The sequence below is a fragment of the Catharus ustulatus genome, chromosome 1 (assembly GCF_009819885.2).
Source record: "Catharus ustulatus isolate bCatUst1 chromosome 1, bCatUst1.pri.v2, whole genome shotgun sequence".
Classification (NCBI taxonomy): domain Eukaryota; kingdom Metazoa; phylum Chordata; class Aves; order Passeriformes; family Turdidae; genus Catharus; species Catharus ustulatus.
The window spans coordinates 131,848,317-131,872,505 of NC_046221.1; the positions used below are offsets into that span (position 1 = coordinate 131,848,317).

A 24,189-nucleotide genomic window follows, 5' to 3' on the forward strand; every position below is an offset into this window, starting at 1 on the left:
GGATGAATTCTGCCACTCCATAATTCAAAACAACACAACACTTCTTATAGTTTTGAACATTCAGGGACTACCTCTACATTATATATATATATATATATATATATATATATATATATATATGTATACACTCCTCAAAGCATTATGAATACACAGCAATCTTGACTTCTCTATTACAAGAACTTGTCAAAACTGCAGGCTAGAACAGAAAAAAAATGTCTTTAAACTTAATAATTGCATTTCAGTGTCCTTTCACATGACAAAAACAGTGGGCACATATTAAAGAGGTATCTCAGAAGATAATGCTTAGCAAAATGGCAAACCAGGATTTCTGATCCTCCTGAAAAGGTGGCTGAAATTAAAAAGCAAGCAGACATATGATAAAAACTGCCACTTAGAGAGAAAAAAAATTACATTAGTTTCCAACATAAATAGAGTGAAGATGGCCAAGAAAAATCATAAAAAAAAATTCCTCAGATAAAATTATTAGGAAAGCTAACAATGAGTACTACATGCTTCAACCAGCTGATAGACCTTCAACACAAATGACTGGCAAGATAATCCAAAAAGTTTGAGTCTGAGATTGGAGTTTATTTATGAACCATGATCTCACTAGAACAAGTTAAATACTCACTCCAAAACCCAGGTGCGCACATTACCCTACATCTAAAGAACAACAGTTTATGATCTGTACATGTCAGAGGCCAAGAATAAAAAGCGTTCTACTCAGACAGTTTGAGGCCCACAGACCCAGCCTGACGGGTCACAGCACTGGACCTGAGGAATATTAAGAAAGGAATCACAGCTAAAGGCACTGCTGCTAAAGTGTATTTATTTCTAACATGTTCTTCCATCTTAAGAACTTTTTAGACATATCTCCATTTCACAAATAAAGTTATGCAGACTTTGTTATACAAAAGCCACAGAAATGGTACAGAGGACATCTCAAAAAGAACCGTGATCCCACACACATTGTTTACATCAATAAAGTTACAGTGAAGTGCTCAAAAGGTTTACATCCTCGTCAATAGGAATTTAAAAAGTAAAGTAATTACGTCTGGCTTTTTGGGAAGACCTTTAAATAGGAGACTGACCTTATTAACATTAATCATCTGGCATAAGATGCATCTTAAAATTTAACATTTCTGAAAAATCTGCAAAAATCAACTGATATAAAAACCTGATACTTGTAATATGCAATCTGTTGAAACTTCAATATACCAATTTTCAAAATAGAAATAGTGGGACAGCAGTACAAAAAGTCAGGTTTTCCAAAGCACTGCTGTATCTTAACTAAAGAAACAATGAGACTTTCTTTTCAACACACAAAAACCCCCCCCAAAAAAAACAAAACCCAAAACAGTCTAAAAACCAATCTGACATCTTTTTTTTAAAGTGCATTAATTATTTGAACAGTGCACTGATGCTTTTTAACAATCTTAAATACAAAAATGCAGAGAACCAGTATAATTTTCCAAGTTTACAACAACTGACACCCAGAATGAAATTACTAGTATTTCTTAAATTATAAACTCTTTAGGTTCTAGTATAGATCTTCCTCTGTGTACATTCTGTAAAACACAATGAAAACCTGGTCCTGGTTGGTCATTGATTACGTAGCTTATGAGAAATTATGAAAAATTAGAAAATTATGTAAAAATAAGACTATGGTCTTAATTTTTTCCCAGCTGAAGTACTGAAAACTCTCTTGGATTTAATGATTCCTTAGACTTTGAAACACACTCATCCATGAAGAAACCAAATCAAAATTAACAAAGTGCAAAAATCATACTCCATGTTAATTTCAAATACATTTGGTGATAGGGGTACTCAGAATAAATTCTGGAAGATGTACATATTTTCCAGCACAGTAACTATTACTTTTGAAGTTGTAATGAACTTGCAAATGTACTGACCACATATGAGGCTAAAGAAGAGATTGTTTCCATCTACCATCGGAAAGGTAGAATGATGACTACAAAATCAATGACAGTTAAGTAATAAAGGCTTTAAATTGTAGTCAAAACTACAAGCAACTAACAGGTTTGGAAATGTGTAAACCAGCTCTACAAAAACTGCAATGAGGTAAAGAAATGGATACACTGGAGACGAGATAAAGACTGGATAAACAGTAATGCCTTCATCTTTTTGGGTTCAGGATCAGATGTGATGTGGTGTTAGGATAGCGGGTTTTGTTTTTGTCACTTACAGAACTAGAGAGCTTTACTTATCTATACATCAAAGAGTCTCTTGCTACTATTTGTTCCAGTGTAGTATAAAACTTCAAAACACTAGTTGCATATATTTGCTTATTTTTCTAGATTTTTATCTAATTGTGATGTAAAATAAAAACTCAACAGTTAAAGCTTACTTAGAACGTAGTTCAACCTCAAAGCTCTACTTAGCAGCCACACCAGTACTGAAAGACTACCATCGATTCAAGGTGTAGAATGACCACCACGTGGGAATATGAGACAGTATTAGATAAGGACATTTATGGCACAGCTTTGGTGTTCAGTTGGTTGCATCATCTCTTCTCAGAGGAATTACTTGAAGTGCTTTAGCTATTCTCTCTCCAATAGCTCGACTACTTGCTGCAATTATCCTTCGAGACATCAAATCAAATGGTCCACCTAGAAAGCAAAGCAAGCAAAGCAACCAGTTAATATATGAAGAAAATTAAAAGTTAGTATGAAAAAAAGCACTGAAAGAATTGAGTGTAAATTGTATATTATTATTTAGGATGAAGTTTTTCCTCTGGACAAAAATGCATTTAACACAACAGGTATCTCATATGAGCTGCAGTTAAATTCTCTTCAGTGTATGTTTACTGCCTTTTTTCACTTTTTCAGGAGTCCAGTCAAGGGAGTAAAGGTTGCCTTGCTGCTTAAGAACATGCAATTAGCCCATTTTTCATCTATTAATGGATTGGGAACTGTTCAGTAGTGGTAGCTTGAAAAAGGACTAAAAAGAACTTCTTGCCTTCTCATTTCAGCTAGATTTTGTTCCCTATTAGGCATTTACAAGGATAAAGAGTATTTTGTAGGCCTGTGTATTTACCTGTTACATCCAGCAGTACTCCACCAGCTTCAGTAATAATGATTCCAGCTCCTGCCATATCCCAGCAGTGAATCCCCATTTCGTAATAGGCATCAGCTCCACCCGTTGCCACAAGGCACATGTTCACAGCTGCTGTACCAACAGCTCTAATCCTAAAGGAGATACAAGATGTTGTTTTAACTGAGAAGAGTTTGCAAAAATGTTAGTGTCTGGGTACACTGCACAGACAACATGGAAGTGTCATAATGGGAATGAAATGAACTAGAGCAAGCATGTTGAAATGCTGCAGTTAAACATGAAAAAACAGGAATGAAGTTTTGCTTATGTAGCTTGAAAAGTTTTCAAAATATAGCAAATTTCTAGAAATTAAATTTACAGATTCTGTTAATTTTTGTTTAAACACATCTTAATCTTCCATAATATGTTTTAGTTTAAGAAATCACTTATTTCTCATGAAACTAACAGTCTTCGATGGTCTTTGAATAAAATAATTCAAGGAGAGTGTACACTTTTCAGTGCTGAAAACCTTTTTTTTTTTTCAGTTTCTCTGGTGATGCTCAGTAAACATCTCTGACTTGCCAAACCCTCTAACAGTAATCACAAAAAATAAATTACACAGCATAAATTGGGTCTGGATAACTTCACCAAACCCCCATGTCACAAATTCCAATTTCTTTTGGAAATGCCAAAGTACTTAGCAAGTAAGTGTTACTTGTACAAACAGCTGCAGTTATTTCAATTACAGTAAACTGTACATTAAATTGTAACTGATAGCAGCTAAACTATCGCAAGAACCAACTTAAATCAACTCCAGTCTCAAACTATTGTTTACAAATAAAATGCCCAAGATGAACACACAATGTATCTAAAATGTATTTCCAACTTGCATCTTAGCATATATTCTTTAACAACATCAGAAGACTTTTTGGAAGTAGAAATAAATCTGCATGTTAAGTGTCAAAACAAGAATCCTGAGAATCTCAGCATAAAACTTGTTAGATCAGAAACATGAATATGGTTGAGTAACGAAAAACTGTCTACGGAAACCAACTTCATACAAAATGGTTTGTGGAAATGTAGACTTTGGCTTATCTGGAAGAGAAGAAGCAGGGAATGCAAAGCAAGAGCAGTTTATGGACAATTTAAACTCCTCAGATAAACTACAATTGCATGGTTTTGAAAGAGGAAAGGGAGATGTAATTTAGCTTATATACATATATAAAACAATTGTCATTACTACAAGGAAAGGAAACTAAGAAATGTAATATAGCTTCTGTTAATCCAGTTTTATCTAGGGGGGAAAAAACACAGGATTGTATTTAGTTTTTTTAACTAGTAAATACAACACTTTGTAGTCCTGCAAGCCCAAACGCCTTTGCTTCTCAACACTGATTGTTAGAGCTTTCTTCTGCATGTCTCAGCTTGAAAAAGTTAAAAACAATTTCTCCATGGAAGCTACTAGACAGAAACATTTAAATAGTATTTCATATTTAAGGTGTCAAATATAATGCAACCAAAGCTTTCTAAATATTATCATATTTACAACATTAACCACTGTCAGTATATACAAATATATATAAAATTAGGAAGTATCTTACCCATGAATAGGAATACTGAGAAGTCTTTCCATATTAGAAAGAATTATTTTTATAGCCTCTGGATCACGATTTGACCCCAATTCTGTTACTAAAAGGGATTTTGTAATGTCTGGAAAAGAAACAAAACCTCACTCTTCCAACAGCACAACTTAAATAGCCAAACTAACTGGCAGAGTTTACTTCACTGCTTTCTTACAAGACTGAATAAAATATTACATACAATTATTTGGAAAATGGCAGGAAAAAATAAAATACAATTAAAGAATTGTGATCTGTTCCAATTGTGCATATACATTAATTGATGTACTAAATAAAATTCTAGTGCTCTAAAAATTAAAACAGTCCCGAGATACTTGAAGATCTTATTTGAAGCATGGATTTTACTTGATGCAGGGTTGTAAACACAGAAGAATGGTACTGACTTAAACCAATAGTCCCACCTGGGAGAAGCCGAATTGTTTGGTAGATTTGTTTCACTCTAAAGAACAATCTCAAACAGATTGCAGACATACAGGGAATTAAAGAAACAAAATAAAAATAACCACAATACATGGGAAATAAAACCTTCCATTGCTGAGTCCTAATTTTGCACAGATCACATAACATGCATCAAAGAGAACATAAAAGGTGTTTCTCAAAACTAAACAGCCCTTGGCCAAACAGTGTCTTGCAAAACAAAACTGTGAGCTAAGAAACACCAATACATCCAGGCCCCAAATTTCTCTTGTCCCACTTGCAATCTGGTAACTACCAGAAAGAAGCTACTCAGTTCGCTTACCTTCCTGGCCTGATACTTGAAGTTTCTGACCATTGCAAAATGCACCTTTTCCTTTCCTGGCAGTATACATCTTGTCTTCTACACAACTATACACAATTCCAAACTCTATCTGCAAGAAAAAGCAAAAACACCTTGAGGAAGTGGTTTTCCCCTTTCTTTCTATTTACTGTGAAGTAGGAAATTACAGAACTTAGCTGTAACTAGTAGCAAGCAATTAACTTAGATTTGATTAGATATTAAGTAATGAAAAGTATACCTTTTTGTTTACAACAAAGCCAATTGAAACTGCCACAAATGGAAACCTACAAAACAAAACATTTCACTAATTTATAGAGAGATACTAAATTTTTATTATTACCATGCTTACTCTTAATAAAGACAGCGTTCAGTTAAATGTAATGTATATTTCAAAAACAAACTTGGACTATATAGAACATAGTTTTCTGGAATTTGCACAATTTAGCTGAAAATAGAGCAAACCACACTGATCAATTTGAAACACAAACTTTTCTACCCACTAGGGGTTGCCATTCCTGTTTCAGCTATTCCTAGCCTAGAGACTGCTTTTTACAGGCAAAGAATGCAAACAAGCCTCTATGCTACTAACCTTTCTCAGAAGGAACAAGTTGGTCTCATAAATAGAATCAAGTTACCTCTCCCCCCACCTCCCCTTCCTCCACCAAAGCCATGACAAAGACAGATATTGAAGAATGCAGGAAGGGTGAAGACAGTGGCACTATATAAGACATAGTGGATTGCATCTCAATCTAAGTTTGAAATAATCAACCAATTAATTACTTTTTACTTTTTTATTAAATTCCCAAAACATTTACATTTATTCTTTCTGCAAAAAATAGCAACTTTTAAGCCTGTAGATTCAGCAGAATGGGTTCCTTTCTTGCAACTTTCTAAACACGTTATTTAGCAGATTAAAAGGTGTTTGAAAGCCATTGTGCACATAGCAGCAGTCATTTCACAACTGAAATCAAGCAGACTCAGAAAAGCTCACTGAGGCCAAAACGTATCACATTTAAAAGACATAAGGAATAGGCTGCCTGTGTTATTCTGTAAGTCCCCTCCTCATCTTGGTGCAAAATACCACTCATAACTACTGATGATATCCTGCTTTCTTTCATACTTGGGGCTCCAAGATTTCAATGGATTTGAAATTTCTTAGAAATCAGCACCTGTTAGTCCCTTTCTGAAGATGCTGCTGCCACTTCATATTCTGAATTCTGTTACTGTTAAAATCTGTCCATCTGTCTTTGGAATCTATGCCAAAGGCTGCTGATCCCAGTACATAATACAGGCCTCGTATCGAGCAACTCAGAAGTGCCTGCCAGAGTGCTGAGCCGAGCAGCTGCAAAGTCGGCATTTTGCGATTGTTACAAATCGCTACTTTGTTGCACTGCGGGTGGAGCCCAGCTCCCTGTAGGCACCACGGGGGGCGGGGAGAGAGGCGGGAGAGCTCTCTTTCCTCCTCTGCCACAGCCCAGGGGAGAGACGGGGGGGGGGCCCGGCGCCGCCATTGCCACGGCCCGGGGAGGAGAGGGGGGACCCGGGCCGCCCCTACCGCGGTCCGGGGAGGGTGGGGGAAGCCGGCGCCGCCATTGCTGCGGCCCGGGGAGGTGGGGGGAAGCCCGCGCCGCCATTGCTGCGGCCCGGGGAGGGGGGGGGAAGCCCGTGCCGCCATTGCTGCGGCCCAGGGAGGGGGGGGGAAGCGCGCGCCGCCATTGCTGTGGCCCGGGGAGGGGGGGGAAGCGCGCGCCGCCATTGCTGTGGCCCGGGGAGGGGGGGGGGAAGTGCGTGCCGCCATTGCTGTGGCCCGGGGAGCCGACAGGAGCCCCGCGCAAGCCATTGCTGTGGCCCGGGGAGCCGACGGGAGCCCCGCGCAGCCATTGCCGCGGCTCGGGGAGCCGACGGGGTGCTTTGTCCCTGCCCGCCGCCGCCGCGGCAGGAGCGGGGAAACTCCGTCCCTGCCTGCCGCCGGCGCCACGGGCGCGGGAAAGCTCCGTCCCCGCCCGCCGCCGCTGCCGTAGGAGCAGGGGAAGCTCCGTCCCTGCATCTGGCCCCGTCAGTGGCCCCTAGCGGGCCGAGCCTGCACAGCCTTAGCTCAGCCAGTAAACCCCGCCCTCCCGCGGTTCTGTTACTGATTGCACGCGGGTACTCGCTGCGAACGACAAAGCGGCTTATATTCGGGTGCGGCTTATCTATGGACAAAAACCGAAATATTTGCCAACACCCAGAGATGCGGCTTATAGTCAGTGCGGCTTGTATTCGTGAATTTACTGTACTTGCAAAAATTGCCCAATGGCTCTCAGTAAGTAGCAATTTGTAACTATTAACGAGTTCACAGTATCTCTTTCAAAGCAGTTTAAAAATTTAAAACAACCTTACCTTTCATGGACTGGAGAAAGAAAAAAGGCTAATCAGTTGGGCTGCTAACAAAAAAAAAAAAAAAAGAAAGATGGACCTGTGTACAAAGTTGGTAGTTCCATCAATAGGGTCTATAATCCATGTGGGGTTATCTGTCAGAATGCTGCCCTCTCCAGCTGCAACAGATTCTTCTCCGATAAAGCTACAGCAGAAACACATTTAAAAGACAGAAGTTGTTTAAAATGCCTGAATTACAACACTGAAATTCTTAAAAGTGAGATGAAGCTTTGAGTGCCAGCAGTGAACATATACAAAAAGCTGAGAAAGACATTATTTATCTTGAAAGCACCAGCCATATCTGATCAAGTTTGGATGAATATTTATGGTGTCAAGGATAAGCACAATATGCAGGGAAAAGAATTTTATGTTTCAATATAGAAATAATACAAGACTTTAGCATTCAGAACATTGAAGTTTTCATAGTTTTTTTCCAATAACAACATCATCAAATTTTGTTCAAAATACCTATAGAAATTTACACCTTTCAGCTTATTTGTGCTACACAACATGATTGTGTAGCTTGTGTTTTCAGTGAAGAAAGCCTTTATGGTCTTTTATACCTGGTTAGAACACTGCAGCAGCTGTTACATTTGAAGACTGATTTCACAATATAACCGAAAGCCGTTAATCTCAAAACTTTAAGTTTTACAAGCATGACAAAATGGTAACACAGTAAAGGGATGAAATGCAAACCAGAGTTCCTGAAGAAGATGGGTAAGTGCATGCTCAGCCACAGTACTAAACCCCAGGGACACAGAAGTCACAGTGCCACAACACTCCAAATTTCACAAGTTTTGCTGCTCATGAAAGTGTTTTAGACTGCAAAATTATTAGAATGAGTCTGAGTGGGTGGAATTCTCTCTGAGGTCTTTTGCGGGTTGTCACAATTTATCACACATTACTCAACCTATGAAAAATTTGCAGCAAACACGTTTTCCTCCAAAAACATGTAAAGTAACTGCTGAGAGGAAACAAATGAGGTCCCTTTAATATTGATTGCGAGTTTTATGATTAACTACAGAAGTGAAGATGACTAATCAGAAAGAAACAGCATGTTTGCAAAAGCAGTAGACCTTCAGAAAAGAGACTGAATATAGGTGGATGAGTAATTCACTAGGAAGAGAAGTTCAGCACCATTATGTCTAATGTGACACTGGTTACCTAAAATAAAAAGGAAGCTAAAATATTCTAAAATGGTTATCAATGTCACAGAAACTGGTGTTTCAAGGCCATTCCACAAGTCTGTAAGCTTATACTAATTTGGTTACTGAACTTTTGCACCTCCTCAGTTGTTCCAGTTCTACACATTTCTTATACTTCACATATACAGCTACAATAACAAAATCTCCAAGAAAATGAAAGAAAAAACTAGCAAACTGACTTTAAGTATTAAACTTGAGCCATTATGTCAAAATGCTGAAGACAGAGGCATGTAAGCAAAACACACACAGAATACCCTCCAAGGATACATTTTACAGGGGTGGGGGACGGGTGCAGAGAGGGGTGGGAGAAGAAAAAAATGGGGAAGAGCAATTAAGAAAACCATATTTTGTATTACAGTCCTTCTGTTATACAGAACAAGAAGATCCTGTCTTCTTTCAAGAATGTTTTATGTTGCAAAACAGTATGAGATTTGCCAAAGGCACACTCAGTTCCACAGGACCCATCCCACACAAACAGCAAAGGAACACTAGTTTCAAAAGCAGACAAGAAATTTGGGTTTAAGGTCTCCTGGGGCTACATTTGACTTTCCAACACAATAACCAAGAAGTTCATTACAGTTGGCTCAACTGGAAGTGACTTTCAGCCTAAATTTTGTCTCATGTCAGCAGACCTGGGGACACCTCGTTTTGCTACAACACTGAGCAAAACTTCAACCCACTATGACTTTAAAATACTTCATCTACAGAAGGTAATGCTATAACTGTCCAACATGCCAGCTGCAATAAAACTTTACCAAAAAAAATCATAAACTTTCCATTTTTATTCTGTCACAATCCATACCTGTGAGAAGGATACTTTTCTTTTATCCAAGAAATAATGAAATTTTCTACTTTTTGATCAGTTTCTGTCACTAGATCTACAGGTGAACTTTTAGTCATAATAGATATTTCTTCTTTGAGTGCTCCACGGATCATCTGTTAAAAGAAAAGGAAAAAAAATCCTTCAGTGTTAACAATATGAAAAATACTAGTTTTCAAAAAAATTTTGAGCAGCATTTTTACAGTCATTTTTTATACTGCACACACAAAACACAAACACAAGCAGTGACATAACCTGGATTTAACTGCAGGAGCTGAGACTTGCATCTCTAGACCCTACTCAGTAAAAAGTTTTACATGGCCTTAAATCTAAGTAGTACAGAAAGGTCTCCAGGTACATGAAACTACCTGCGGTCCATTTTGTTAGGATCAGTTTTAGATTTACAAATTTAAACACCAGGGTTGAATTAAACATCTAACAGTGAGCTCAAGTCAGCTATTTTTAGCCAGACTCTGCATTTATGACCTTAAAACTATCAGTATCAGCATAAGCAAGAATCCATACCTCACAGCCCACAGAATTATTTTACTGTAACTCAGAAGGATTTTCTGAGGGAAGACTTTAACGAGGTCATTGCAGAGACAATGTTCCACAGATTTTGCACCTCCAGGGGACAGAATTAGTACATGTGCCATCTTGTCTGGCTGCCACAGCCTTCAAATGTACTGAGAACTACTAAGAACCAAACATTTGCTAACCACTTGTGCTGAGGCTTTGCCAACATGCACAAACCTCTTCTTGTTCCCAAATGGCAAAATATCACCACTGTAAGGAATGGTTCTTATTTAGAGAAGCAAAGCAGCCATCATGAAGGGAAACAATCACAGAATGGTTTAGGTAGGAAAGAGCTTAAAAGACCATCTAGTTCCAACCCTCCTGGGCAGGGACGCCTTTCACGAGGCCAGACTTAGAGCTCTGTCCAGACTGGCCTCAGGCACTTCCAAGGATGGAGAGAACACAGTATGGTATTGTCTGCCATCAACAGACCTCTGCAGAAAGCTGACTGAGGTGCTCATGTCACCAGCTTTCAGGTGGCAAAATAATAAGGCAGACAGGAGTAGTTTAAGGGTGAAAATTGAGATGTTCTTTGTTTACCACAATTCTGAATTTTATTTTTAAAATCAGACTCAAGGAATAAAAGTTACTCCTCAGTCAGTAACTGGACTCCAGCCCAAGGAAAAGCACTAAGTTGTTTTCGTAGGTGAACCAAGTTGCAAACATAAAAAACACTCTAATATTGCACTTGAATATCACAAACTATTCTGCCCATTTAGGTTTTTGACAAAACACTCTTCAAAAGAAATTCCAACATCAACCTCCTTCAAAAGCTATATACATATTAGACTCAATAAATTATATTATTATTTATGAAGAGCTTATACATACCTCCCCAGCTCTCCTTGCTAAACCAACTGCATAATCCATACATTCTTGCCAGGGATCTGCCATTTTTCCCGAGATAAAGAGCCTAGTAAAAGGAGAGATTAATGCCAAAAATTATTATGGCTTGTTTTCTTTCTTTATTTTTTTACGAATTCGAAGCGTTTTGCTTCGCCTGCTTTAAGTACCGTCCGAATGAGGAAGCGGGCTGAGCGCACGCCCCGCCCCGGGGACGCGTCCGGACGCGCGGCCCCTCACGGCCCCGAAATGGCGGCGGCCGCGCGCGCCGCCCTCACCGCCCCCCAGGCGCAGGCGCCGCGCGCGAGGCCCCGGGCCCGCCTCCTCCTCCGCCGCTCGGTGGCGGCCGCGCCTGCGCGTGAGGGAGCCCGGGGACCAGCCCCGCTGCCTCGGCGACGGCGCTGTCAAAATTTACAGGGGAGGCGTTGGAATTAGGCTTTGATGTCGACTTCTTGTTAATAATTGGACGCGGCAGTGCCGCCACACCGTAAATGCTCTGCCATGGAGCACGCGGTGGAAGTTTATCATGAAATTGAAAGGATGGTTTGGGTTGGAAGGAGCTTCAAAGATCATAAGCAGCCCCTGTGCCGCGGCCAGGGACACCTTCCACTAGAGCAGAGTTCAGAGCCCCATCCGACCGAGCCCTGTTCCCTTCCACGGCTGGGGCATCCACATCATCTCTGGGAAACCTGTGCCAGTGCCTCAGAACCCTCATGGAGGGCGAGTTCATACAACTCAGTGATTTCTGAAAAAAAAAAATTGCTTCAATACGAATTAAAGTCATACAGAGGAAAAACCTTTCCAAGCCTGACTGATACCAGTTTCTTTTTTTTCCCCTCTGTGGTCTTTTGAGCCTATTTTTTGTCATCAAGTAAAGGCAAAACACTGAGGGCTTGTTCTGTCCTCACAAATTGCAAGTGATGTAACTGACCGACCTACGTAAAATGGTGATCTGGCTAAACAGGGAAGGGTTGCAATTTGCTTTACACTTAAAATAATCACAAAATGTCTACCATACCAAAAGAAGCAGTCTTACCCCACTGCCCCAACTAGGCCAAATTAACAAAGTTTTGTCCTTTCTACATCACTGAAAAACAGTTTCCACTCTCACTGAATCTGTTGTGTGGGGAAGGTCACTGTGCAATTCCAGATTTCCTTCTTCCCATCTCATAAACAGGAATAACCCTGCTTTTCAAAGAATTTACAGTCATTAAAGAATTACTGAGATGATAATATGTGTTTTTATTGATTATTTTGCAAATTGTTCTTTACAAGGTTATACCAAAAGCACACAGGCCACTGAAGGAGGCACTTTGGCTCAGATTTGGTTTCTGTTGAGGCAAGTAGCTGAACATGTCTCAGTACAATCTATATAGGACTGCACAAGTGTTATGAAAAATGGCTTTTTTGACATCACTAATGTATAAACATTATAGCAAGGGTTTTACAGATTTCTGCATTCACCTTAAAATCAGCAGGCATAAAACAGGAATGCCTGAAGTTCTCTCTGGACAAATGTAAGAATTTTCCTAATCCAAACCACAAGTTCTACTGCAGCTGAAATGAAATGTTGTATTTTATGTATGAAGCTACTAGGAAAAACTAAGCTGCAAGGTGTACTTTTATGTGTCACCTGATATACTGGATGAACAGAGGTGACCTGTTGATAAAAAGTCTGCAATCCAGACTGATGCATACTTTTCCAAAACAGACACAGAAACAGAAAATTGTGAAAATGCAAGTATGAGAGATTACTGCCTGCTGTCTTAGTGTGATCCCATACTTCTTGTTTACTACAGCATTGCCCAGCTGATCTAACAGGTCAGGTATCCATGCAGAATTGAACTCCAATACAACCTTTCCTGTTGTATATATTACAAACACATCCCAGGCAACCTTGTAGCAATATTTGAACCAGAACAAGGCCAGGAGCTGCTACCACAGCATCTCATAAAATGTTTGCAAATCCTTGACCTTGTGCATTCTCTAAAATTACTGATAGAACAACTAAAATATTCACTTATTTTTGTAGTTTGGCTGAAAGCACTGTTAAAATCAGGAAGTATTTCTTTTGATAAATTCCTCTTCTTGCTTGCATAACTTTACATACATTTTTATTGCATCTACTAGAAGTTAAAGTTTTATTTATTAACTTTGAAGTGAAACAGTTCAGCACCTTCTAAGCACAGGCCTGTAAAATTAACAGTGGTTTCAAATGCAAATAGACTCTTCTAAAGTCTTTTATTTTTTTTTCAAATTCAGTTGTTGAACTTTCTGTATGAAAATGTGCTAAGATAATAAGTTTAAAAAAACCCCAAAAAACCAAAAGAAAAGCTAAATAAAGTTATGTTGGAATCTAAACAGGTAAAATGAGAACAGTTCTAGCTTAGGCAAGATCCTAAATATCTGGAAAAGTTTCTGCTTTTGTTCCTAGAACCACTGATCAGGGTGGAGTTTTCACCTCTTCTCAGTTATTTATCTGTCAGACTAATTTGGTTTTGCTTCTCAGTTTCTGAAAACTACCTGGAATGAGCTCCTGTATACAATCCTAGACACATTCCTGGAATAAGATGATAGTGAAAACTTTTTGGAGTCTTATTGACTGTGACTTGCCATGTTTGTACTGTCATTTACAGGCTGATAGCTCTTAGCCATTACTGGCGATTGATGAAAGCAACCACCCTGGTAAAACCTTTGAGGTCTCCCCAAACATTTACTTCCTGCACCCCAAGTCTCCCTTCTCTTTATCCACATAAAAACGTTATTTCAATTATTTTGCTTGCAACTGCTAAGGCAGAAAAATCAGGGGCAGGAGGAAGGCTATAAGTAGAGAATGAAGATTTTCTGCTAAACAGAAGAGAAATTACCCTGTTGCACAGCAACATTTTTTCGCTTGCTTTTGTGAAACAAAACAGTGCAGGGAAAACTACAGTGCAACAGTGTAGAGAACAAGTTCTGTTTAGGGCTCTTTCCAACTCACTTGTTCCACAATGCTGGTTGGCCTCTTACTGCATATTCTGTACCACAGCAGCCTAAGATAAGAAGAAAGATGAATAGACAACTGCAGATGAAAGGGAGGAAAATAAATAACAAGGGAAAAAGGAACTGTTCCTCTTGTACTGGAAAGCAAGATAACAACTGGAGAGACTGGCAGGGGAAAGAAAAATGCTCCTGTATTTTCAGCTGCCAGGAGACAAAGACTTCCAAAATATCCAGCCATTGAAAACCCTTTTCTTCACAGAAATCAAAAAACCCTTCTTTTGTGTGACATCCACACCACATCCAATAAAGTAATTTATTCATACCTAAGTCATGTTAAAACTACAGTAAAGAGTACTGTAAAGCAAAATAAGTGACAGGCTTACAGACATCTTTTATCCCTCACTCAATCACACAATGAGATTTACAATCAGGATGACACCTGAGTGAACTTACTTTTGCTTCATAAAGCTTTCCTTATAAATGTGACTAAACTATAACAAGAAGAAAATGTGGACCTGGTATATGGACAGTGTTGGTTTCCAAATGCAATCAGATCTGTTCGTGTAGATGCAGAGATGATGCTGCAATAGTGTAATATGTTTCTTTCCTTCAGAAAACTGTCTACTATAAGTTTACATTTTCATTATTTATAAAGACATACTGTCCCCATCACTTACACAAAAATAAATATCAAATTTAAGAAAACATTCTTGATATTATACAGTTCAATAGAGCAAGAATTTATTCTAGAATGTGAATATCTGTAATATTAGTTATTATAATTTTCCTTTCAGGACACAGTTCTTCTGCAGTCAAGCAACTGAGAAATTGATGGGAATTGTGTCTTTACAATGGAAGACAGATTCTGGCATATCAGTGATTTTGAAAGAAAACTGGACTTGGTTTAATTCCATGCTTCTAAAAAATACTGGATTTTTTTGTTTGTGAAAATGTATTCACTAACTAAAGTAGGATTCTGTATCTTCTATAACTAGAACATCATTATCAAGATACTCCAGAATTATATTCCCTCCATTGTACAGTGGATAGTCTTTATCAGATAGCCATGTTTCCAGTGTGTGCTCAAATGGCAAGGCTTCTCCAGAGGCAGTATGGCATAATCTCAGTTTCTGTAAAACAAATAGCACAGAAATTAATGCCAAGATTTGCCTATCCAAGATGAAAGAAGTGGGGTGGGAGAGGCACAGAAGGCTAAAGAAAAACTAAAACCAAAATGCAACAACCTGGAAAATGTTTGTTATTGCTGACTTACCTGGGATGTTGATTTGTTGTTGTCATTTTTAAGGCTTGCTAAGGAAGCTGCAAAATCTACTACTTTGCCAATACTCCATTTACTGCAAAAGAACATAGGTTTGCTTTTCTCTTTGCTCCCTTTTGGTAAAAATACTTGAAAGTAAATTCTTTCTGTCTAGAAAAACACGAAAAATAAAACAAAAATTAGCCACAGAAGAAACACATCATTCCAGTCATATACATCTAGTAAGTTTTTTAAAGTAAAACTTAAAACTTTTAAAAGTTTTTCAGTAAAAAACTTAAAAATTCAGCCCTAAAATTACCAACTGAAATTTGTTTTATTCCATCAGGACAATTTTACTGCAAAATCTAAATGACCAAGATAATCAAATCCAATCCTCTCCAGTTTCAGGCATATATAGGATGGACAGAACTTAAAGGCGGAGAGAACATCTTTTCCCACCAGTCCCACAGCACACTCTTATACATAGACACACATGAACAGGTATCTGCCCTCGTGAGAAGAAGGTGAGTTTGAATAAGCAGTATTTGGTTTTGACAGCAGTATAATGTTTCAAATTGGAATGCAAGAGCAGTAAGACCAGATCCCTGCACTAGAAATGCCTGCTTCACAAACCAATATTCAGATCATGACCAGTTAATCCTTTATCCTGCACGGTATCCTCCTTTCATGTACTGAACACTCTTTCTACTAGACTGAAAGATTTGTCTAAGAAATGTCAAGAGCAGTCTATGAGGGAGAAATTCTGAATGGGACTGGGGTAAAATATAGCAAGCATGACTGCTATATATTCATCATTTAGCATCATCCTTGCTGAATCAAAGCCAGAAACTATCAAACATGACAGAAGTCTTCTTTCTAAAGGATTTATTTATGTGTTCCCTAGGAACATATGGAACTACCCCAAGCATGTTCACAAAACTGACTCTGAATTTCAACCTGAACATTTTCCTTGAAATCAGAGTGTTCTCCACAAAGAAGAAAAGAGAACCATGTCCTGGAGCTATCCCTCTGAAACATCAGAAAATATTGGTAACTGGACTAGATGGAGCAGTGGTTTCTTATTCAATTGTTAAGGTAAATTTGGAACTTGCTTTTGTCTCCATGCATCCCCCAAAACCAGCAAATGCAACCAGGAAACCTAAATACATTCAGAATGGATGATATTCTGTGAGCTGCATTCAGGGGAACACCAACTCGATTATTAAAACAATTGATGAATAAACAATGCCAGGGCCTCACACAGGAGGTCACCTTTTCTGGGGACCAAATGGGTTGTGGGCAGGAGATAAGCCCCCTGATCTACTTGGCAAATTACAGTAATTTCACGATTACAAGCTGCACCGTTTTGACCAAAATTTTGTTCCCACACCGGAAATGCGGCTTACACTCAGGAATGGCTAATATGTGAATAATTTTCTGACATTTCCAACCCCGGAAGTCCAAACCGAGTCAGTGCAAACTGCCAAGTCGAGCACTTGCCAGTAAAACCTGGGATTTACGCGATTGTTTCAAATTGGTTACTGTGTTGCGCAGCGGGTGGAGCTGGGCTCCATGCAGGCAGCACGGGGTGGGGGGGGAGAGGCGGGGGGTTCCCTCCTGCTGGCCCTGCGGCACAGGGGGAGGCAGGGACTCTCTCCTGCTGGCCCTGCAGCCTGGGGGGAAGGTGGGGGGCTCCCGTCCCCACGTGCCGCCGCCGACATGGGTGCCAGCGGGCTCCGTGCCCCCCTGCCACCGCAGCGCAGCGCTGGACCGGGGCAAGCGAGCCCAGCGGCGGCAGCTGGCCCCGAGCGGCCCCGCCGAGCAGCAGCGCCGAGCTGGGCCACCTGGCCCTGTCGGCAGCCCCAAGCCCTCACGGCCCGAGCCGAGCCAGTAAACCCCACGATGCTGCGATTCTGTTACTATTTGGCAACTTTGTTGCACGCGGGTCCTCGCTGCGAACGACAGAGCGGCTTATAATTGGGTGCGGCTTGTGTATGGACAAAGAACGAAATGTTTGCCACCACCCGGCGATGCGGCATATAGTCAGTGCGGCTTGTATTCGTGAAATTACTGCAATTATGTTGAACTTCTCCCTTTAACACCCGAGGGGTGGTGTTACAGCCTTACTGGCGATAAAATAAGGAAAGTTTAGGGAAAGCTTTTGCTTGTGGTAAAGCTGATGATCTTACCACTCTCACAGGATTTAATCAACAGTTTGCTGACACTCTCATGCCCTCTGCTGTGCAGTCTGGCGATGGAATTCATTAAAAAGAAATAAAATGCAGGAATGGTAGGACGATCATGGAATTGCCTGGGTGTTACACCTGTCCCCAAAATAGCGATGCAGTCAAGAAGTGGAATGGTCCACAAAATGAGCTCTAGGGTAAAGTTTCCTTATGAGAAAATGGGGTAAAGCCCTACCTAAAGCTGTTTGATGTTTAAAATAACCAACAGTCACCCACCAGACGCCCAGTGGAAGAAGTTTATTTTCTTGCTCTCCAGCCAGTAAAATGTCTAATAAACGCCCTACTGTCAGCTCTTCTCTTTTTTCAGGGTAATGATGTTCTTATTAACTACCCTTATGAAGTTTAAAATACCTGTCTAACTAACTCCCTTTACTAACTCCCAAAGTAAAGGGCACATGGAAAACTGTTGCTAAATGGGGACTCAGTTTACCTTCCCTGAGGTTTGGATAATTTCCAAGAATGAGTAATTTCTTATCATTTCAGGAAATGAGTGAAACTTGGACAGACTTTCTGGCCTGGAAAAACCTGGAGTATTCCCAAGGAATCATCACTTTACCTTTGTAAAAACATTAGCTGTAAAATGATGATCACAACATCCACTGCATTGTACTGACCGTTATCCGTACCTCCCTCCTCCCTGTTTCACAAATGGGATGATAACCCCAAAAAAATCGTGTCATTCAGTTTATGAAAATCATTTCTCAAAACCAGGTTTTTTACACATACAAATGGGGCTGCATGCACAACACCCTCAATCTTCAGATGCTAATTCTGGGTGAGTAGCTGAATCTGCACATGAAACATCTTGGTACCAATCTAAGTTGGCATACTCATCCCTCTACACTCTCAAAATTAGCAAACTCAAACTTTTAAGGCACATTCTTATGATAAGACTACATTGTCCACTGCAATGCCTGAACATTATTAATTCAGTCAAGCGTTTACATGTTTCAGGGCTAGATGATCTGAAATATTGACATTACTAGCCAAGTATTGAGATTTGACACTATCTGCAAAGGGTCCAGGTGATAAGGAACCACAAGCTAAGATTGCTATAAAATTTTGTGCTGCACTACCTAAAAGTTGCGCTACAACAATTCTAGAAATCCTGTTATAGGCTAATAATAAAATTCTGTGCTCTGCTGATCATCAAATTCTGCTAAAATAATAAGCTTTAGTACAACTTAGTGCTGTCATCTTTCTGCCAAAAAGCCCCAAAAGAACACGTTTGTCCTTGCTCTGCTATGTGACAGCCATGTGGCAAGCAAATACATTTCTGCTATAAAATAGTAGGATTTGACTCCACTGCTCCAAACCCCACACACACATCTTATAACTGACATAAGACTAGCGAGATTGCTTTTGGGTACCAGGCTGAAATATACATTTAAGGGTTTGTGGCCTTGAAAAATTAAATCCAAAAGCAAGCTGAGGGAACTCGATGAAAATCAAGCAATCTAGAAAACTTTCCAGTTCCTTTGAGAATTCAATTATTGAAAACAAACATCACTGACCTGAGGCAAGGACTTGTCCCCACATGCATGCATTTTCAGTTTCATTAATGCCACTTTTGCTGCTGTCTCGCTGTTTTTTGCTCCTTTACGCTTTTTACTTTTCACTTCGTCGCTTTTTTTAGAATCTGTGAACAATATTATTCCTGTTAGTCTGATCATTCTGACAGTTTCCTGAGCATATTTTATGACACAGACCCACTTAGTCTGTTGAGTCCCACTGTATTGCCAAGGATCCCATCCCTTTTCATGTCTGTTCATATTCTCCCAAAGTCATGTACCGGAATTTTTAGTTCCAGCAGAATTCCTTTACATTGAAAGGTAGATGAATATTATTACCACATAAACACAGGCTGCAAAAGTCAAATAGACACAAATTTTTAAGTTTCTATACCTGTGGTCATCACAGCATTCATATGGCAATATTTCAGGTCCTCCTTTTTACACATAACCTCACTGTCCAGCTGGGCAGTGCTGTTTTATTCTCTTTTCCATCCTAAAGCTTGTTTAAAACCTGCAAAACCTGCATGGTAGAATCAGACTTTTCTGGCCATCTTGATTGTGTAGGTGTAATCCCAGCAGATTGACATGCCCATCCAACACAACTCCTTTATTTGCACAGGAATTAACACGTAATTAATAATGGCTAGGTACAATTGATTATATTACAGTACTTGTTAAATGACAACAAAACAATAATTCTGGAAGAAATCTGCACCCTATTTATTCTTTAGAGATTCTACTGCTGTTTTGGCTCAGTTTAGATGAACAGTATTAAATGCTGACTTGTAAGTTTAGGGCTATTTAACCAAGGAACTCCCATCCCTTCTGCTTATTTGGTCAAATCAGACCCCTCAAAGGAGGTCAGAAGCTCAAATAGTGTTTGGAAAAAAAAGAGGAGAAAGAATATCTATCCCTCTGTACTTGCCTATAATATGTTGAACAAGCTGCTGGGTGGCAGCCATTCGAGGTTTTGGTGTGTCCAGCTTCTCACATTCATGGTCTGATTGGTGACGATGTCTGTAAACAACAAAGTAAAACTTCTATTGCCTTTTCCATACATTAGTGAATGAATATTGATGTTTAAACACTGTTCCACTCACCTGAGACAAAAATGTTTCTCACAGAAAGGACATAACACTGGCAAAAGCTCCCTTCCATTGCAGTCCTTGTATGAGCATGGGTAAGATCTATGCTGATCAGGTTTCACAGAACTGTTTCTTATATTCACCTATGAGTAAGTACAAAATATTTTGTGCAAATAAACAGATACTACAGATATAAGTTACCACCCCAGCTTTCCTAAAGAACTGTGCTAGCTCTCCATTCTATGGTCCAGCTATTCTATTCCTTTTGCCCTGGTTATGTTTAGCTCAGACATAGAAGAACTATCATCCTACTCAAAGTCAGTTTATTTCTGAGAAGAAGAAAAAGAGTACATTAATTTTTTAAAGCTTTTCACATTCTCAGTTAAATAATTCATACTTACATACCATATGATTCATCTAGTCTGAAAACACACAGCTAAGTTGCATGGAATTTTAATTTATGGCTGTCATATATTATTAGATTACCTCAGAACACCCATGAGCATCCCGGCTCCTGTGCTGAAGGCTTTGTGGAAAAAGAAGAAAATATCACACTGTTATCAACATTCTAGGGAAAAACTGCATGTGAAAACATTTAAGTGTTTGAAGAGTAATCTGACAGGTTTTATCATGGCAAAACTTCAATTAGATAATGAAGCTTCTCCAAAGTTTGTTCTACCCTATGAATGGATAGGTCGTATTCTTTGATTGTAAAACATTTAGCTTTTGGAACTAATGCCTCAAGATAAACAAGCCACTTAAAGTGAATGATGACATTAGCATGCTGAAGAGTTCAGTTCAAAGCAAACAGAATTTGTCTGTTTTAATGGATTTTCAATCACCCTCCATAACGGCAAAAATCCCTTGAAGGCTTCTGATATGTTAGAAGTGAAATCTGTCCCCAGTCTCTGAGTTTCTCTCAGTTCCCCTCTGCTAATCTGAAGTGTAAATCAAAGTGCAGGCCTTGATTTCAACTTTACAAGAAACCTCAAATTTTTCAAGAAAACATAATCAGCCATCTTCTTTTGTGATAAGGTCACCCACTTAGTTGACATTGGGAAGGAAGTAGATGAGGTGTTTTGCATTTTAGCAAAGCTTTTGACACTGTCTCTCAGAGTGTCCTTCTGGACAAAAGGTCCAGCACACAGCTAGACAAGTCTGTAGTACAGTGGGTGAGCAACTGGCTGATGGTTTGGGCTCAGAGAGTCACAGTTAATGCAACTGCTTCAATCTGGTGGCTAGTGGAGTTCCCTAGGGCTCAACTTTAGTGCCAGTGCTCTTTAACATTTTTATGAATGATCTGGATATGTATTTAGTATGGTTGCCAACCATACTAAACCAGGAAAAGCTGTGAACTCCCTTGGGGGTGAAGTCAGAGAGATTCTGCATAGACTAGAGCTGGGCAGTCACCAAATGTACGAAATTTAATGAGAGCAAGTGCAGGATTCTTCACCTGGGATGAGGGAATCCTGGTGATCAGCATACAACATGAGGAAATGGAAAGCAGCTGTGTCATGGGACGTTCAGTTTGAACATTAGGAAAAGGTTTTTAGAGAGGGTGGCTGGGCACTGGAACGGGCTCCCCAAGGAAGTGGTCATGGCACCAAGCCTGTTGGAGTTCAAGGATTGTCTGAATGACACTTAGTTTTAGTGCTGTGAGGAGCAGGGAGTTGGACTTGTTAACCCTTGTGTGACCTTTTCAACTCAAGATACTCAGTGATTCTATGAACTTACCAAAAGACACCTGAACAGCCATCACATACAAAGGGAAGAAAATCTGAAACAAAGACATTTGTTTCCAGTTAAGACAACATGGTTGTTGTTTTACTAATAGTTTCTAGCTTAATTTTCATATTATTAACTTTTGCTTACCAACATCACAGGGTAGGTATATTCAGAAGAATACTCAGCAATTGCATCTACACTTTAGCTAGAAGTGGCTTTTGTTAACTCCTCAAATTAGTATTACAGAAAAACATATGAGCAGGTAAATTATATACATTCCAGAAGATTTTTTTTTTCAATATCAAGCTATGACATTGGAACAGATGGCTAGCCATAAAAATTACTAGTTATGTTAAAAACGAAATTTATTGCAAGACCACTCAGAACACCATTTACTGACAGTGGACAATTTACATTTTTTTTAATGGGCTGTTAACTGGAGAAGATGCTGGCTTTTGGAAGGAGAGCATCTCCTCCACTGGACAGTCATAATTATCCTGCCCCTTCTTCACTTCTTATCGTACATATTGGGTGATTTAAATTGCACACACTTCCTAAGCCTCTGTACACATCCCCTACCTACCATGTAAATTTTTAGAGATAAAATCACTTTGCTGTCTGCCGAACACATCATGGCAGCAAATGAATGGCAACAAAACACATTAATGGCAGCAAATGCCAAGTCCAGCCCACCACTCTGCCTCTTCATCCTTCGGATTTTATGCTGACAGACCATCCCGCAACTGGACCACGCAGCTCAGGTCACGATCATCTCGATTCATTCACTCTGAGTGGTCCCTCAGGAAGCTTTCGGTACAAGCGGTTCTGCTGCTTCTTTCTCAGAGGTTACAATTCCACCCACACTCTCCGAGATCACTGAAGGCAAGCAAGTGTGCGGAAGGGGCAAGCGGGCTGTTAACCACGCAGGGACACAACCGCGGTGACAGGCGCTGGCACTGCACCGTGCAGGGCTGCAGCAGCGCGGAGCACTCCCCGAGCGGGGGCACCCCCGCACCGTCCCCGGCCCCCATCCCCGCGTCGGGCGGGGCCCGCCGCTCTCCCTTACCGAGCTGGCGGCAGTCGGGCACCCCGCAGTGCTGCCCCAGCTCCAGCTCCGCCATGTCCGCCGCACGCCGGAGGCGGAGAAGCGGCGGGGCCGGCGGGACCCGCCCCGGGGCGGGCGGGGCTCAGGCGGGGCCGGGGCCGCTGGGGCCCGCCTGTGCTGGGCTGGGCCGGGCCCGAACGCGAGCCCGCCCTGCCGGCTCCGAGCTGCGGGAGCCGGCGGGAGCGGCTGCCGCACCGGCTGAGGGCGCGCGGCTCCGAGCAGCCCGTGTCGGCCCACGCCTCGGACTGCAGTGGGCCCGGAGCCGCGGCTGGTGCTCCTCGGGCTGTTCCAGGGGAAAAACAAACAAACAAACAGTTTTGTGTCTTATCTGTGTCCCTGTTTGCGTCCTCCCTCGGCGCTGTTCCCGGAGACAGAGCGAAGGTAGCCCGGCTTCCCGAAGCACTTCGTGCGCCCTGTAACCTGTTGGTGCCACTGAGGTTTCCTTAGCGGCGCACCCACCACTTTTGTAAAACACCTATTCCTTCAGAATTCAGTGTTTTCCCAGCCCTGACCCGCGTGCACGCCTGTGCCCGAGCGTGATGCCCTCCCGAAACGCCTTCCTGCGGCATGTCTCCAATTCTGCGCTCCCCAGAGAGAGAGAGAGGAGACTTGGAGCTCCTGGAGAGGATCCAGCAGAGAAATACAACAGCTCCCTTCGGAGGAAAGCTGAGGGAGTTGAGTCTCTTCAGCCTTGAGAAGAAGGACTGAGAGGGAGCCTCACCAATATCTATAACCATATTATGGAGGGTGCCAAGAGGCTGGGGCCCGGCTCTTCGGCGTTGTGCCAAGCTATAGGACAAGGCAACAGGCAGAAACTGATGCACAGGAATTTCCACCTGAATATGAGGAAGAAGTTTTTATATTGTGTGGGTGACCATGCAATCGAACAGGTTGCCCAGAAAAGTTGTGCAATCTCCCACCCTGGAGCTACTGAGCCGCCTGGATGCAATCCTGTGCCGTGTGC

At 40.8% G+C, this 24,189-nt stretch overlaps 2 protein-coding genes across 2 annotated transcripts; both read right to left on the reverse strand.

Annotated features, from left to right (window-relative positions):
- Positions 1-812: 812 nt before the first annotated feature.
- Positions 813-11,570, reverse strand: IMPA1 (inositol monophosphatase 1). The gene is made up of 9 exons (XM_033074165.2): positions 11,481-11,570; positions 11,299-11,380; positions 9,874-10,007; positions 7,907-8,011; positions 5,690-5,735; positions 5,434-5,542; positions 4,656-4,764; positions 3,058-3,209; positions 813-2,630 (listed from the first exon to the last, which is right to left on the reverse strand). Exons 2-9 carry the CDS (start codon positions 11,359-11,361, stop codon positions 2,512-2,514), a joined length of 837 nt encoding a protein of 278 aa, XP_032930056.1. The 5' UTR covers positions 11,362-11,380; positions 11,481-11,570; the 3' UTR covers positions 813-2,511.
- A 3,441-nt stretch (positions 11,571-15,011) lies between these two features.
- Positions 15,012-23,280, reverse strand: ZFAND1 (zinc finger AN1-type containing 1). Its single transcript, XM_033079849.1, has 8 exons — positions 23,187-23,280; positions 22,130-22,172; positions 20,882-20,921; positions 20,411-20,538; positions 20,236-20,327; positions 19,311-19,435; positions 15,566-15,721; positions 15,012-15,422 (listed from the first exon to the last, which is right to left on the reverse strand). The coding sequence occupies exons 1-8, from the start codon at positions 23,239-23,241 to the stop codon at positions 15,252-15,254; spliced, it is 810 nt and encodes a 269-aa protein (XP_032935740.1). The 5' UTR covers positions 23,242-23,280; the 3' UTR covers positions 15,012-15,251.
- Positions 23,281-24,189: the final 909 nt, after the last annotated feature.